We start from the raw sequence: 17537 nt of genomic DNA, 5'->3' as shown, positions 1-17537 counted from the left end.
AACCTTGTGGTTCAAACTGGCTTTGCGGTCTAGTGCTTTATCCCACAGCACCACACCAGGACTCCATTTCTTCTCAAATGATCCTCCTTAGCTTCTCAGATCACAGCTTCATTCCAGACCTCGTACGTGTGCATTGCGAGGGGCTCTTGGAAGGGACAGATGGTTCTCTGTAGAAAGCAGGAATCCTGCCCATCTTCTCATAGCTCAAAATCTGGAACACAATAGGTGCTCAGTAAACAGGAGCCACTGAATAAGCAGCACAGCGCACAGGATACTCGCTCTGATTCCCCAGGAAATCAAATGCTCTCTCAGGCACCAGCCTCTGGCATCAGTTATCAGTGGTGGTTTAGTATTCACATCACTGTCCTTACATCACCCCGAGTTTTGGTTGGTGCTTTTATCGTAAAAGCATTTTCACTTGTATGAGCTCATTTTCTTTCTAGAGCAACTCTGAGGTGGCGGGTGCTAGCTGAGTGTATGGCCCCATCTTAGGCACACCCATCAGTGCTGGGGACATAGGGAGGGGAGAGGGTCTGGGCTGGGGGCTCACAGGCCTGTTTGGTTTCCAGCAACGATCCACGGTGGCGTCCATGATGCATCGCCAGGAGACTGTGGAATGCTTGCGCAAGTTCAATGCCCGAAGGAAATTGAAGGTGAGTCTTGCCTTCTGCCCCTCAGTCTCCTGAAATCATGCCTTCAGCCGTGCATCCCCTGCCCCAAAGCCCTCATGTCTTCTGGCACTAGCCGGGAGCTGCTTCGGCCCCACTGATGGAACACAGTGGAATTCACAGGACCCTCCTCTTTCCTCAGGGTGCTATCCTGACGACCATGCTTGTGTCCAGGAATTTCTCAGGTATGTTTCCCCAGCAATGCATTTTCAGTCCTACTGAGGTGAGTGGGTCAGGAGGGAAGTGTTGTCGTCTCAGGCAACACGGGGTGTCCTGGGCAGCACCTTGGCCAGGATAACTGAGGCTTCTGAGTTACGGGGCTACTCCTACTGCTGCTGAGTCCTGTAACCTGAGAGTCTGTGGGGCCTTTGCTTGGGTTCAGATTTAGAAATACTGTTCCCTACACCCTCCCAAGGAGTAGCCTGCTCACCTTCAATATGTCTCTGCGATTTCTAATTTAATTCTATGAAGACTCATCGCATTTTGAGATTTTTAGTGCGTTCAGGGTATCAGAGGATGTGCTGGGGTAAAAGCGAAGGTGTTGTGGGTTTTCTTGTCTCCACCATTCATTTGCTGATTGGGACAACTCAGACTTCACTGTATCCAAGCAGAGATGACAAATAGAAATTATTCCAGCAGTTTAAGCCTTTTACACAGATTTTGCTTAAATACTTACTGTAATAACTAGCCATGAGTTTGAAGACAGAGACCAACAGGAGGGAAAGGAACTTGCTTCAGTTTGCATGAAGTATTGGGGAGTTGGGAACCACTGATTCGGAAATCACACTTGACATTTCTTTTCAAGATGCAAGACACTCCAACTCCCCCTCCTCCTCACCCCACCCCCACCCCTCCAATCGTGTTTGCTCTCACTTGGGAAGCTCAGTGGGTTTCCTTTGAGGAAACGATTAATGTCAGGACTGAGAACAGAGAGGTCCTTTCTGACTAGCTGTTTCACCACCTACCCTTACCCCCCTACCTTGCTGTTTTGGATCCAGGATCCCCTTCTCTGATTCTCATAATGAGACGTTTCCTCTGTACTGTCATGGAGTGGGAATTGTTTGGGAGTGCTAACTACCTCTGGGCAGAGATTGCCCCTTAAATCTGAGTCCCAGTGGGGGATGGTCTTTGCTAGTTCTGAGTAACCCAAGAGCCTCTGGCTTTTAGGATGCTGCAGGCAAGAAGACCCTGAGCTTCATGAGCTCTAACTGAGGAGTCCAGGGCTCTGGAGACATCAGGACTGGATAGTGAGGCCCTGTGACCCGGCCTTGGGAGTGTCTTTTGTTGTGGGAGCCTTGGACGATGCAGTTGTGATTCTCGATTCACTTCTCACAGATCAGGAGTCCTGACCACCACCTCCATTAGAACTGTAGTGCCACTTCTTGCTACTTGTCCCCTAACTACGTGCAGCTTTTACTTTCTTGGTCTAAGAGCCTGTCTAGAGGACACTCAGGGGCATTTCTGTGCTGACCCTTGACCAGTGGTCTATCATCTCTGAGTAGAAGAAACATGAAGACTGACTACTGCTGCCTTTTCAGCCTGGGAACCCGTGATGTAGGGCTTTTCTGGTGCCCACCACATTATTCCTCACCCCCATTTTCAGGAAACCTGAATCCTGGTTTGAACTCACTTTGTCCTGGGTCAGAGGACTCTGTTGTGGTCCTTCTTGTGCTCTGACTCGGGGACAGTGAAGATAGAGCCTGCCTTGAGAAGCGGGTGTCTACGGAAAGAGGTGCAGAGGTGCAGTGTGTTCTCTTTTGGGATAAGCTAGGCTTGTTTCTTGAGTTGGCCCCAATTAGTCATACAGCTTGGGAGTTCCTGGGTGACATAAATGGTTAAGTACTCAAATGCTAACCAAGTACTCAAATGAACCCACCAAGAGGAACCTCAGAAGGAAATACTGGAGCTCTGCTTCCGAAACATCACAGCCATGAAACCCTATGGGCACAGTTCTAGTCTGCGCAAATGGGTCCCCTTGATTCGGAGTGCTTGATGGTAACTGGTTTAGGTTTAGTTTTGGGTTTTGTTTGTTTTTGTTTTGGTTAGGGAGTGCAGCTTAGCCCTGGACTTTAGCAGCTTGGCTTATGGTGAAATCAGGGCTTCTAGAACTGTTTGCTTCAGCAGCCTTCGTTTTCTTTCTGAGGGCTCATTTCCGGCTTCTGTGCTATCAGAACACTGAAATATGGGCTATGAAAAACTGCTTCTCCCCCACCTCCCGTGAGAAGGGAAAGAGGCCTGTGTCTCTGTGGAGCTGGGGTCACGGACCCTCCCTGGACCACGAGTACGGGTCTTTCTGCTGAATGTGGCAGGGGAAGGACTCCTCTCTGCTGTCTGCTCTCTCATTCAGATCCTTAACAGGGAAGGGCTGTAGGTGAGGCTCACCTTTCTCACAACCCTAAGCTAGAGATGGGCCACCTCAGAAAGGGCGCTGGGCTCTTAACCTGTTGACTTAGCTGAAGTGGTTGTGGAACGGGAGCTGCGGCCACGTCCACCAAGTGGAGTGGTGGTGTTTCCTGTGCCCCGTCAGAGCCCAATTCTCTCAGGCCCCCAGACTGCTGCAGGGCTGGCTGCACCTGCCTCACCAGCCTGCCCCCTCTGGCGCCTCCGCTCCCCCAGCTTGGCTGGCTTGGCCACGCCACCTGGGCCCTGCTGTGCGTGGGCGGCCAGCGGGTCCCTGAGCCTCATGCTGGGGCATGCTCGCTGCTGACTGGCCCCTGTGGCTTTGCGGCAGCTCTGTGCACTGAGAGATTGTATCCCCTCAGTTGGCAGGCAGAGCTCCGCCCCCGCCTCGCCTGCCGCGAGCGCCGCCGGCCTGGCCGGGCAAGGTACGTGGCATGAGTCCTCCCCGACCGCCTGTCTCGGCTCCCTGCCACCCCACCAGGAGGGCCAGCATGCCAGGCCCACTCACCAGGGAGGCCAGTCCCCTGCTTGCGAGCTGAGATGGGCATGCCCGACGGATGACCTAACTTGGCATCTGCAAGCGCATTGATGTTACGAAGCCCCTAACCAGCCATGCATGCTGGGCGCTTGCCAACTCTCAGGAGGCAATGGCCTGGGGGACGTGGAGCTGGACGACAGGAGAGCTTTCCTCTAGCTGAGAGCCCGACTTGCCTACAGAGGGCCGCAGTAGACTGCAGCCTCCCAGAGACAGCCCTGGGCATAGCCTGGAGCTGCCCATTGCTAGGAACAGGCCTCATCAGACTCCATAGAGGAAGTCGAGCCCCTCAAAATTGTGACCACTTGTGTTTGCAGGATTGGGAGATCCTAGAGTGTGGTAGCTTTGGAGTCAGCCCTCCTGGGTTTGGGTCTCAGCCTTGCCACCCCTGAGCACCTCACTGTGCTCTCCCAGCCTTAGTTTCCTCACCTATCCAATGGGATTAATGAATCACAGTGGTGATGCTTAAGAGCTCATGTGCCGAAGGCTTTCAGCCTTGACTATGCTGAAGAATTAGTGATCTGGGAGCTTGTAAAATAATCCTGATGCCCAGACCCCATCGCAGACAAATAAACCAGGAACCTTGGAGGTGGAATAGGCAGAAGCATTTTGTTTTCCATCTCCCCAGGTGATTTGGCAAATGCGTGAAAAGCACTTACTTAGTATAGTAAGTGGTCAGCACCCTTAAAAGAAAATGTTCCCAATCACCCAGTGTGATAGAGGCCTGTTCCTGGAGATAGATGCCTAAGGACATTTTTGGAGTCAGGATTCTTGTGATAAAGGACTCCGTTCTCACTGGAGAGAGAGATGGGGCACAGCTTGGGGTAGGACTGGCCACATAAAGAGAAGAATGATGGTACCAATAGAGACGACAACAGTTTACGGTTTTTGAGCACTTGCTACATGCTAAGCATTGGATTCCCGCCACTACCCTGTGACCTAGGCCCTGTTTAGCCCCCATTTTATAGGTAAGGAAATTAAGGTTCAGAGAGATTAACTAACTTAACCCAAGGTCATACAGTTGGCAAGTGGTAGAACCAAGTTGAGACAAACCCAGAGAAGTCCAAATGAATCAGATAGTTTTCATTTCCCTGTGTGTCCCAGGGATTCCTGGGGTGGCACTATAGGATAAGTACTGAACTGCTAACAAGGTTGGCAGTTCAAACCCACCTGTCGTGCCTCGGAAGCTCTATACAGGATCTCTGTGACTCGAAACTGACTTGACAACACTTAACAGCAACATGCCCCCCATATTCTCCCACCCACTATCTGCTGCCCTCCTGTGGTCTCTGTGGCCAGCTGGTACCACAGTCTCAAGAACAGAGCTCATCAACCATGAGCCTCACACCTTGTGCCCGCGGGCATCTGTTGGACATCTTGTTATTCTGCCCACTCCTGCCTGCTCATGGGTCCAGAGAACGGGCTCAGAAAAGGGCAGTGAGTTAGGACCCAGTAAACCTAGTGAGGACCTGCCCCGTCAAGGCTTCAACCCCCTGGCGAAACCCTCCTGTAGGTGGTCCTGGTCTCTGTGTCTGTGTCTGTGTGTCCTCACGTCTGGTCCCCTCGTGAACTGTGACACTGTTTCTTGAGAACACTCAGGAGATGTCTTGCATCCTTCCAGCTTGACCATCCTGAAGATCTCCATGGCGTTAGGGACTGAGCCTTCACTCTTTCATCCAACACTCTGCTTCGGCCTGGGTTGGAAGCTGTTGAAGGCAGAGTCCCCAGTGTCCCAGGCAGCTCCAGTAATGAGCACGGGTTTCTTCCCCTAAGTGTGTCCCTGTTTCAGCCTAGCCCTCTTCTGTGGCAGAGGAGCATTGGCACCCAGGAAATCCTGGGCATTGCCTTGAAGGCGCTGATGTCACTTGAGACACCCTTCTTGCAGTGGGGCCTCTTCCAGAGGCAGAACAGATGCTATGCCTTCTCGAGTTCACCCAGTGGGTCCAGACACCGCAGTCTGGCCCCCTTGTCAGACACCCCGTCTCTTGAGGACCTGGCTACTGGACTTCAGGTTGGGGAGAGGGTACAATGTGGGAGACTTGATTTTCCTCTTTGTTTTCACAGCTGCCAAAAGCCTATTGAACAAGAAGTCAGATGGCGGTGTCAAGGTAGGAGTCAGTCCCCCTCCTGCCAGAGCCTGGCCTCTCTCCCTCTCTCTGTCTCACAACAGGCACCAGGGGAAATTCTTGGCCCTACCTTTGCTGTTTCCCTGGGAACCTTCCTATCCTAGCTGTTCTGCTTTAAACCAGAGTCTTTGTGCTTCAGAACAGCAGGTTCCACTGGCCTGCAAGGGAAGAAGGGCAAGGTGTTTCTCCCCACCCTAGTTGGATCAGAGGACTCAGGGGAAGTGACCCAAGTTACAGAGCTGAATCCTGAGCTTGACTTCCAGACCCATGCTTGTCTCCAGGGTTCCAATGCTCTGTATTTTAAGTTATTTGGTTGCCCCCTTCCCCACTTTTTTACAGCATCAAATTCATTTTCTAAAAAAAAAAAGGCAGTTTCCCTGGTTGACCATGGCTTGGAACCTCAAGCCACTACCCTGTTGGCCTTTTCCTTGTCCCCAGAGCGCCTCCAGACCCAGTTCAAACACCCTGGAGCAAAAGTTTTATATGCTTTCTGAAGACATAGGCTCCTGAGAGACATGGTACATCATGGCATGTCCTCACTGGGTGAAGGAACTTTTCCTGTGGGATCAGAACAAGAGGAGGTACCAGGAGCCTGCAAGGACCAATAGAACGCTCCAGAAAGAGCGGCTGGTCATCTAGCGGGGGAGAAGGGGCTGCATGGAGTGACACACAGGTGTTCTGTGGCTGCTTTGGGGCAGAAAGGGAACAGTTCCTAGAGCCGGGACATTGGGTAGCAGGGTAACATCTTAAAGCCTACCAATTTTTACACTGTAGAGAATCTTGAACCTTTAAAACTTCAACAAAAGTTAGCGAACTGGACTTTTCCCTAGGATCTTGTGTCCACAGCTGAGATGCACTGTGTACCCCTTTTCCTTCCTTCACCCCATCCTCTCACCCACATTCTCTCTCCTTGCCTGTTTCTGTGTACCTCTGCCCTAAGGGCTCTGCACATACCCTCCTGACATGGACTTGGGGCTGATGGGTGTGAGTGAGTTCTTCAGGTAAAAACCACATTAGGTAAAAGGAGCAGGTTTAGTTGCAGAGAGAGTTTGGGTATTTCTATTAGGGAAAAGAAGCCAGAATCAATCATTACAAAGTATTGAATGAGTGCTTTTCAGAGGCCCGGTGCTGAGCTCAGTAGTGAAGAGCCTCCAATAGGAGGTTAAGAGTACATGTCCCATCTGGCCTAAGGAGGTTACAAGATAAATGGACATACTTGGTATAGGCCTAGCCCTAAATGGCATATCATTCTGCACCCTGAGTGTAATGGTTCAGTCCAAGAAGCTTTTGGGATACATTTATTGGGGCAAGCTTAAGCGAAGTAGGAAAATTTGAACCAAAACAGTGATTACTTCTAGGGAATGGGTTTGGAGATGAGGGCAGAGCAGTATGGGGAAGTACATCTATCATTTAAGTTTAAAGTTATTTTTTTTTAGTTAGATTAAAATTCAAAATCAGTGAAAATATTCTTAAGGACTCTCTGGTATGTATTGATGTTCTCTGCTTAACGGGGACATGGTTTGAAATGTGTGACTACACAGGTCTGTCGAGCAGAGGAGACAGAGTTTTATATGCAGAGACCACACATAAGAGTAATATTTTTAGAAAGATTTGGCTGAGGGTACAAGGGCAAATATAAAAGGAACAAACTAGATGAGAAGATATCAGTTAGGAGTTGATGTAATCTGGGTGTAGGGTGGACAGAAAAGGTGATTAGAGATAGAAAGGGATCATATTCAAAATACTTAACCCCCAAGAAAGCACATGGTTCCTCAGAGCAGGTGCTACCAGTAAGCAACCAATCCAGCTCTACCCAGGAATGCTGGGACTATCATCCCTATAAGAGATGGAGCAAAGGAAGTTTACATTGCGTATGGGGAATTATAAAAAGGAGCCATCCGTGATCATGGCAATGTTTTTGTCTAGAATGTTTGCAGAATGGTGGTGTTTTGGCTAGAAATGGGAGCAGTTTGTGAAGGAATGCCCATTAAGTGGGAAAAGTTGTGATTGAGAAAAAGATGGACTATCTAAATGGAGGTGTCTTTGAGGCCCTGGGAGATTCCTGAGGTCAACACTAGAGATGTAGGTTTGGGAATCACATGAATGAATCTTATGAGTTAATTCACTCAGTCAACATTTATTAGATGCCTGTGGTGCTCCAGGAGCGAGGAAAACATAATCCATGTCTTTGAGGTGTTCACAGTGGAAGAAAGACAAGGAAATCAACAGGTTCAGAGTGTCCTAATAAGGTCTCTGAGAGAGGTGTGTACTGGGAAGGTCCTAGGGGAGAATAGAGGAGCCTGTGAACCAGAACAAGAAATTGAAGTGAAGGTGGTGGCCCATGAGTTTGATGGGCTAGTTGGATTTTGCCTAGATAAGTGGGAGAGGGAAGAGGGAAGGCTGTGTTAGGGAGAAGGGACAGAGCATGTGTAGATACACAAGTATGCAACAGTGAGGTGATTCTGGGAACTTCATCCATTTCTATACGGCTAAAGGAACCCCATCCACTTGTGAAGATCTACTTCTTGGGAGTCCTGGTGTGGTGCTGTGGGTTAATGTGCCAGACTGCAAAGCCGTTTGAACTGCAAGGTCGGCAGTTCAAGCTCACCAGAAACCCTATACAGGGTCCCTATGGGTCAGAACCTACTCGACGGCGCTTCACAACAACAACAACAACGAAGGAATCCCAGGGTGGTGCAAATAAATAATTTGTGTGCTTGGCTGCTAACTGAAAGTTTGGAGGTTCGCGTCTACCTAGAGAGGCACTTCACAAGAAAAGCCTGGTGACTTCCTGTCAGCCATTGAAAACCCTGTGGAGCATTGTTCTACTCTAACACACGTAGGGTCGCCAGGGGTTGGAATCAGCTGCATTGTAACTGGTTATATGACTGACAGGAAAAGTGAGTTCATAAGGTAGGCCCCAAACTAAGCTAATGACAGTTGAGCTGGAGGGGAGAGGATGGATAAAGAAGTCATTAAGGCATAGTCTTCTTTAGCAGAACTTTCTAGATGCTAGTCCCAAAAATTAACATAAGGCCCAGACATATAGGTTTTCATACATAACTATTAGGAGCTCTGGTAGCATAGTGGCTACAAATAGGGCTGTGAACTTTAAGGTCAGCAGTTCGAAACTACCAGCCGCTCTGTGGGAGAAGAGGCTGACAAAGGCAGAATTTGGTGATTATCGATTAATGGATTGCAAGAAGAGGAATCAGCAAAGGAAATGGAGAAAGAACTGAGAAGTAAGATAAGAGTCAACATGTATAAACATTATCAGATCTTAATGGTAGCTGAGAAGGATGAGAGCTGGAAAAACAATTACTAGACAGTTTTTTCTTAATTCTGGTAAATGTTGTTGTTAAATACAATTGAGTCGGTTCCGACCCATAATGACCCTGTAGAGAGTTTCTAAGGAGTGGCTGTTGAGTTTAAACCGCCAACCTTACAGTTCAAACCAACTTTGCAGTCCAGCGCATTAACCCACAGTGCCACAGCAGGGCTCCACACCAGGATGAATAAATAGGTGATAAAATATTTGTCATTTCAACAATATTCACATGTACAGTTTAGTGACATACATCGTGTTTATCAGGTTGTTCAGTCATTATCCTTATTCATTCCCTGATTTGTCCATCATAGATAAAATGTTTCAGATGAGAAAATATGTGGGGGACCCAGCCCACTTCCTCTTTCCCCCATCCAGTCCTTATAGGAAGCAGTTGAAAGACTCAAGTGAATGCATCTTCTTTTTCATGGGACACAGGGCACCAAGGGGAACACAGCCGCCTGGGTTTGACCCTTGTATGTACTCAGTAAATGGGAGTTTCCTGTTGTGTACTTTTGAGAAGAGTTTTAATATAATGGTGGGACCAGGAGCCAAAGAGTAAGTATTTAAGAAGGGAATGGCTAGCTAAAATTTAAAGACCAAAAGCAGACAGGCTGAGGGAAATATTCACAGAAGTTAGGAGGGGGAGGGGGGGAGGTGAGGTTAAAGTTAATTTTATACAAAGAGCTCTTTCTAATAAGAATCTCTCCAAAACCCAGCACATAAATGAACAAAAAAGATTAACTACAATCTGAGAGAGAGGAAGTCGAACTGGTTAACAAATATGGAAAAATGTTTGCAAAGAACTGCAAGTCAGAGGAGGTGGGGGAGCTTGGAAATACAAGATGAAACAAGGTGCATCTTTTTGACTCTTCCTTCACTGATGATCCTATGACGTGGAATGGGCCTCTCTAAAACAGCTTGTGTATCAAAAAGCCATAAAAAAATGTTCTGCCTTTTTTACCCTGTAATTCTACCTCTGGGAATTTCTCCTAAAGAAATCATTCAAAATATGAGACCACTGAAAGCTAAAGATGTTGAGCCTAACAATTCTAACAGACAAGCCTAAAGACAATCTAAAGAGCCAATGTCCATTTACCAAGAATATTCATTGCTATATCATAGTGATGTGAGAAGTTTTATATTAAGTGAAAATGTGAGATACAAAGCAGTATATACAATCTAGTCTAAACTTTGTTTTTAAAACGATGTATTAGTATACCCATACTCAGTTAAAAAAGAATTGAAAGAAAATTTGCTGAAATATTAATAATAATTTCACTGGCAACAGGAATTTGGGATGTTTTCTTTTAAACATTTTTCTGCGTTTTCTACATTTTTCACCTAGAGCATGTATTGTATAATCAGACTGAATCTCAAATTACTGTTTTTTTGGTTTTTTTCCAAAAAGCAAAGTATGAACTTGTACATCGTCATAATGTTGTGTGTCGTAAGGTCAGTTCCAACTCAGCACCCCTGCATAGGGTTTCTAAAGAGCGCTGGCGGGTTTGAACCTCCGGCCTTGTGGTTAGCAGTCCAGTGCTTATCCTATAGTGCCACACCAGGATTTATAACTTATAAAACTAATTTTTAATTGCATAAGTAGAAAAAATTGATGAAAGTGATAGAATTGTGAGTGCCCCCACTTTCCAAATGACTTGTAATGTGGTTGCTTTCTTTATAGAATCGGGAACATTTATATAACATAGGCATGGTTGGTTGAAGGTGTCAAAGAAAAAACAGGAAGGATAAAGTAAGATGTGTTCTCTTGAAAGCTCAGGTGATGGTCTCTGTTCTGACCTGTGGCATTGCTCAGAGGATACTGACCTGTGTAGGCATCCTCAGTCCTTCTTTGTAGATCACCTTCCCTTCCTGAATCTCCCCCTCCACACAAACACATTTCTTTCTGCCTGAATGTTTGAAGGAGCCCAGGTGGTACAGTTATTAAGCACTTCGCTACAAATGGAACTCAGCAGCCCCTCAGAGGAAGAACTATGTAGACATCTGTTTTCAGTATAGATTACAGCTCTAGAGACCCAGGGGGCAGTTCTCCTCTGCCCACTATGAGTTGGAATCAGCTCAGTGATAATGGGGTTTTGTTGTTGTTGTTTTAAGTGTTCTTTGGGAGGCTTCTTTCTCACTGTTCAACAGATTCTTCCTGCAAGATGCTAGGTATATTAGCATTGGTTTGAACACCTCGTTTACCTTGCACCTTTTTTTAGTTTGGAAACTTGGGGTTCTGTTTCGTTTTCTTTGGATACCAGGGACCCAGGATCTGAGAGAGCTACTTGTGAGGTCAAGACTTAAGGTGCTACAGAATCTCAAGTCTCCAGAGGGAGACCCATAGTCTAGAACAACTTGTGCCTTCTGCTGATCTTTTTAATAAAATTAATAAGGAAGGAAAGCAACAGAGAAGAAAGGATATAGTTATCCTCTTAAGTATTGTTTAAATTTATAACTCAATGGAGGCTTGAACCCTTCCTAATATGTCTCATTTACTTTATAAATAAAGTTTAAGTTTTCAATTCATTTTTAAATAAAAGCGAGATACAAGTCTTTAAAACTGATTTCATATTCCAGCAGTGCTACCTGATTAGGAGCCCAGCTGTGTATGGTTGAGGGCAGAAACCTGAAAGAAGAAGAGTTGAAAGCCATCCACAACGTTTGATTGGTGATTATAGATGGTTTTCTTGCAGGACAGTTTAGTAAAAAGCAAACCAACAATGAGAAAATTGGGAACACATTCTCTATTAAGTTGACAAGCAGATAGCTGAAAAGTCTAATGCAAGGTCCAGGGGAAGGCCATCTGCATTGACCTTTGAAGCAAACCCTGAAAAGCCACCAAAGCCAATATTGAGCCTGGCCAGTGCCCCAGAAGACTAAGACTGAGGGCAGGTTAGAAGCTTGTACTGTGCTTTAGCCTGGGGAAAACACCAGAGCCTGCTAACCATTTAAGCTCAGCACACATTGTTACTTAACCATCTGCTTAGATGGTACGTACATGAATGTAAGGCAACTTGCTCTTTTCTGACGGATACTTCAGAGATAAAATCTCGTACATGGGCATATATGAAAAGGTAATACAAACAGTACCTAATTATATTTAGGTGTTTCTTTAAATCTGTGCCATTCTTATATTTGTTGTTCTCTTAAACATAGCTCCAAAAACTGTCTTCTAAAGTAGAATGTCAGCTTTCTGAAGACAGTAACATGTATCTGATGTGTTCGTTGCTATATTCCCAGTGGCTGCAGCAGCCCTCAGTATGTTATGGATGTTATGGATGTTATGAAATGCATATACATAAGTCAAACCATAAATGGAATGTTCCACAGGGAGTTTTTGTCTCTGAGAGCTGATCATAAAGTTCTGAGCCTTTCTCCTCCTCTAAAGATTTTGTTGTTAAGTGCCTTGGAGTCAGTTTTGACTCCTAGTGACCCTGTGTCGGGTTTTCTAGGCTCTGAATCTTTTGCTGGAGCAGAAAGCCTCATCTTTCTCCCTCAGAGCAGCTGGTGGGCGTGTGCTTCATAGTCCAGTGCTTATCCTGTGGAGCTACCATGCTATGAGTCCGAACTGGCTCCCTAGCGTCCAGCCGCCACCACCTTCCTTCCACCTGTTAGCTTTCTGAGAGATTTTCAACGTGTCATCTGGCTTTAATTCTATACTCTTCTTTCACATCTGAACATAAAGTCCACTGAGCATCTAACGGAAGCTGAGAATTTCACTGCTCTCAGCATTCCTCGTGATTGACATCTGTCTCTTTAGGAGACCTGCACTCACTAACACTTCCCGCTAATCACCAAATGCAATAAAGCATCCGAGTGTAATAAACAAGTGCAGCTATACTGACAACAAATATATGCCAAAATCAGATGATTTCTAAAAGCTCGACGTCATCATCTAAAAAGCACGTTTAGTCAGATGTATTAAAGCAGGACAATCTATAGTCACCTTTCTAAATTTGATGTTTTAAAATAAATGTTGCTTTGCTTTTCGGTACATGCATTTTAAAAAAACAACTGTGTAGCCTGTAGAAGCTTTTGCTGTTTACCTGGTAGCTACTTACTCAAATGTCAAACAGACCTCCTCAGGAGAGAAAATGAACAGCTTTACTCACGTGAACCTGATAGCCCAAATCTGAAAACTTGCAGCAAAACATGACCTACTTGTGACATAATCTGCAGAAGCTTTTTCTGAGCAAAGCTAGGCCATCTCAGAGTATACTAAATTTGTGTTTGTGACCCTGACGGCAAAGGAGTTCTTCCTCTCCTGGGTCTGGAGGGCTGTGTGTGCCTAGGTGCTGTGTTAACCTCTCTGGTGCTCGACTCCAAGGCTCCTACTTCTGCTCTTCTCTCCCCGATGCAGAGCCCACACGGGTGCACTAATCTGCAGCGTCTCTGTGCTTCTCTTCTTACCTCCTCTTTCCCCTTCTCTTTCCCTTTCGCTGTGATGTGTCCAGAAAAGGAAGTCGAGTTCCAGCGTGCACCTAATGGTGAGCCTTGCCTGCCCACCCATCCGCCCACTCCATGCTGCCTGCCCCTGCCTGCCAGCCACGCAAGCCCATTCTGCCATGTGCGTGTGCTCCACTCATCCTCACTGCATGTCTGTGCTGTGTGGGCAGCTGTGGCCTGTCCTGCCAGGCAGGGGCCATTGCCTGAGGTCACCGAGTGGCCTACAGTGGGCATTGAAACATGTGGTACAGCACACCCTGCTGTGGAGGTTAACGGCCCCCTGTAGTCCAGGACAGGAAGTGAAGCTGGCACGGAATGAGGCCAGGCAGCAAGCTCGGGGAGGTCTCCCCAATTCACTGTCTCTCAGGAGGAGAGGCCCTGCCCACTGGCACAAGCAGCCTCTTCCTGAAGACCTGCGGCCAGTGAGCAAATGTGTGTTGGCAGATGAGCTGGTTGTAGGCTCATGGCTCCAAGCCCCGCTCTCCTGGCCTTTTCCCTTGTGTAAGTGCCCATTACCAGGCTGTGCTCGGGTTCATCCTTCCCACCCAGCCCTCAGGGGACCTGTGGAGACTCCAGTGAATGCATCTTCTTTCTCATGAGACACAGCCGCTTGAGTCATTATGAAACCATCCATTAATCCCACAGCTCCGCCCTCTGGGGTGACAGCTCCACCCTCTGCAGACACGAGGACTCCAGGTGGGCACCCTGGAGTCCTCACCCCCACCTGTGCGCTTTTTCTCTCAGTGGGGCTTTGCAAGCAGGACCTCTTCAGCACTTGCAGCCAGGAGGGGTCTTGCTCCTTCCTAATTTCAGTTTCGGTAGAAGCAAGCTGAAGTTTGCAGGAGTTTAGAACCACATCTAGACTCTTCCTGGGACCTCCTCTTTTCTATGCTGCAGAGTTCAGTGAAACCGACTTAGCATTTTTAGTGTCTGACTAGTGATTCCATGCTCAGCCCTGCGCTTAGGAGTCTCTCAGCACTAGACAGAAGCTTGGGGTAGTCTGGTCCAAGGGGCCATGAAAGAGACTTCTGGGCAAGAAGTAGGACAGGCTGGACAGCTGGGAGAGAAGAGGCATGTCCTTTCTGTCGCCGTGTTCTCTCTGTGCCCTGTCCAGAGACAGGGGCCACCTGTTTGTTTCTCTACCTGTGGACCTTACAGGTGTCAGGCTGCTCCCCTGTGGCCCCTGACCCTGCAGGGACCGCGGTGAGTCTGAGTATGCTGGTTAAGGGATCATAAGGCAGAGAGCTTCAGTTGACTCCCCACCTGGGGACTTTGCCACGCCAGGTCATGGTTTGAAAGACAAGGATATATCCTTGATGGTGCTGCTGGTAGGAATGGTGACCTGTTCTTGGGGGCTGGGTTCTGGGACTGTAGCCACAGCCCCCACCTGAACTCCCCTGCTCCTCCTTTGGTGCTCTGCCAGGCAGAAAAGTGGCCAACACAGTCCTCTCTGTCCCTCAGGGCCAGGGGATGCAGTTTGTATTCAACATTGAATTCCATTCCTTGCTTCTCTGGACACTATCTCCTAGGCCAAGTATCTGTCTTTTCTTCTTCTTCTCCTTTGCAGTTCAGGCTTCAAACTGGTTTTTTAAGGGGAAGGAAATCCAGGTGTAGAAAAGAGCAGCAGGAGACAGCCCACAAATGTGGGACTCAGAGTCTCCCAGTTGTGTTCTGCTTCCTTATAAACTACACCTTCTCTCTCCCTCCCTGTAAAGTGGGGAGAAGATTCTGCATTTCTTCGGGTCAAGTTTGATTGCGTAAGGAGATGGCACCTGGAGAGTTGCTTGAAAACAAGCCTCTTGGGGTGGTGTCTCACTGTGAGGATGCCTCCAGAGCCCCTCTGTTCATCTCTCCAGCCATTATCCACTCATAGAATGTTATGGAGACCGTCTCAGGCCAGCTCCGCCAGGCCGGGCCAGGGGACAAGGGAGGTCTGGGTGTCGATTCTGAGCTGCCTGGGTGACTCTGGAGGAACTAAACCATCTGTTTTCTTGTCTCAGCCACAGAGCAACAACAAAAACAGTCTCGTAAACCCAGCCCAAGAGCCCGCGCCCTTGCAGACGGCCATGGTACCTCCTGATTACAGCTTCTCTGCCTCTGCCACTGGCTGCCTCCTGCTTCTCCCCTCTTCCTCCTCTTGTCCCCACTTCCCAGACTTCCTAGCCTTTTTCCTTTCTCGGCCCCTGTAGAGTAGGCTGCTTTGTATACTTGAGGGCCAGTCCCCTTCATTGTCCCACTTGGCCATGCCCCTTCCTGCACGACAGAATTGCTGCTCCTGCTCCTTTCGCTGGTGGGGGGAAGTAGTAGTTAGGGCTCTCAGCTAAATCTCCCAGCCCCAGGCAGGGACCCCTGATGGCTCTGCTGTGTGGGCTGGAAGGAGCTTTCTTGGTACCATCAGTTCTCAGAGGCCTCCTCATAAAACTCGCCTCAGCCTCTTCTTTGCAAAGGCAGGAGCAAGTAGGAGGGCTGTGACCCCCACGTCTGGAAGGTGCTGAGGTCTTTGGGTTCATAGTGAGCCCTGTGCTGTCTGAGTTCTTTCTGGGCTTTGAGGGGGTTCGGGGGGGCTCTCAGAGCTCCCTCTGCTATGTTGCTGGAGACTGAGCTAGGGGATAGTGAGAGGGAGGGGCCACTGTGCCGGCTATTCCTTTACTTCCTGTGGGGTCTCCTGCTGCCTGACGGTGTTGTAAGGGAAAGGTGAGTGAAGCCGGCTGTTCCCGGGCTCAGCTTGCCGAGGGAGTATATGGGGTCTTTCTGGAAGACCTTCTCATCTGCTCTCCCTAGGACCCTGCCTCCCGCACACCCTTGATGAGCACTGTTAGCAGGGCCTGGCCTGTGTCCGAAATCCCAGCGCTCCTCCAGTAGACTTGCCCATGACTGCACTCTGGGAAAAGTGTCAACACCAGCATGAATCAGGGACTGAAGGCCTTGTCCTCAGGGCTTCCCTGGCGTCTGATTCGACCCGCGAGGTCCTTTCCTTAAATCTGAGGCTTTCCAGCTCTTTGGAATCCTTATTGAGACAGAATATTTTGTCTTGTGGGAATGGCTGATGGCCTGGCCTCAGTGGTCATCATAGTGTCACCAGAGTACCGGGTAGAGGGCATGATTTCTCGGGGTCAAGCTGTATGTAGGTCTGTCCCCAAGTTCAGAAAGTAATTCTCATCTTCTCTTACAGGAACCACAAACTACTGTGGTACACAACGCTACAGATGGGATCAAGGTGAGTGGCCCCCCAAGCCATCTGCTTTCCAGGTCAGCAGGAAACAGGTGGGCTGGGTCATGGGGGCAAAGAGCTCTGTGGTTTGGCAGCGTACAGGCTGCACCCTGAGGTTGAGGTGTTTGCAGAGTCTAGGCTGGCTAGTGTGTGCCTGTTTGTGGCTACCCTACTAGAAATGGCATTATACATAGTGGTGCCCAGCTCAGGCACTGTGGTCAGACAGTCCTGGGTTTGAATCCTGTCTCTGTGGTACTGCGAGGTCACTTAACCATTCTACCCTCAGAGTCTATATCCGTCAGTTGGGGATACCGTCAGTTGGGGATACCGTCAGTTGGGGATAACAGTAGAACCTCCCTCCATTACATGTGTCATTGACATGAGAGCAAAGGCTAACTAAAGAAACCAGCAAGCATCTAATCAGACTCTCAAGCATTCCCTGCAGTTTCACTCGCTTATGATCCCAACAGTCTGGTCTCTGTTTTTACTAACACTTAGTAAGTATTTATTGAGTCCAAACAATATCCATGGCTGTGGTTTACAGAGGTGACAAGATAACAAGACAAAATCCTTGTCCCCAGGGACAGTTTAGTGAAGAGGTGGGAGGTGTGTGTGGATGTGGGGGGGGGGGGAGCCTAAAACAATAATCAAATAAGATATAATCCAATAAAAATAAGTGCTATATGGTACCAAGTCAAGAGCTAGTGTTCACAGCCTTTAATCAAGCAGTCCAGGAAGGGACTCAGGAGGTGCAATTCAAGCTAAAAACTGAACGACAAGAACAAGGCAGGCCAACAAGCTTGGGGGCTGAGTGCCCTGGCAG

At 48.1% G+C, this 17537-nt stretch overlaps 1 protein-coding gene across 13 annotated transcripts in view; it reads left to right on the top strand.

Moving 5' to 3' along the window:
• The window catches only part of CAMK2G (calcium/calmodulin-dependent protein kinase II gamma), a 57235-nt gene that overhangs the window by 32415 nt on the left and 7283 nt on the right, over window positions 1-17537 (top strand). For 2 of the 13 annotated variants that reach the window (XM_006835905.1, XM_006835903.1), the window contains exons 11-15: window positions 570-653; window positions 811-853; window positions 5668-5711; window positions 15504-15572; window positions 16676-16720. In XM_006835905.1, the coding sequence (XP_006835968.1) occupies window positions 570-653; window positions 811-853; window positions 5668-5711; window positions 15504-15572; window positions 16676-16720 (285 nt within the window). Of the gene's footprint in view, window positions 1-569; window positions 654-810; window positions 854-3430; window positions 3494-5667; window positions 5712-8642; window positions 8659-9200; window positions 9228-9492; window positions 9520-12459; window positions 12473-12969; window positions 12976-13511; window positions 13545-15503; window positions 15573-16675; window positions 16721-17537 lie in introns of all 13 variants that reach the window. The other 11 variants (XM_006835910.1, XM_006835911.1, XM_006835914.1 and 8 more) reach the window with 10 other exon arrangements.

Source organism: Chrysochloris asiatica, unplaced genomic scaffold, assembly GCF_000296735.1.
Source record: "Chrysochloris asiatica unplaced genomic scaffold, ChrAsi1.0 scaffold00020, whole genome shotgun sequence".
NCBI classification, from domain to species: domain Eukaryota; kingdom Metazoa; phylum Chordata; class Mammalia; order Afrosoricida; family Chrysochloridae; genus Chrysochloris; species Chrysochloris asiatica.
This window is presented reverse-complemented; position numbering and strand designations above follow the sequence as displayed.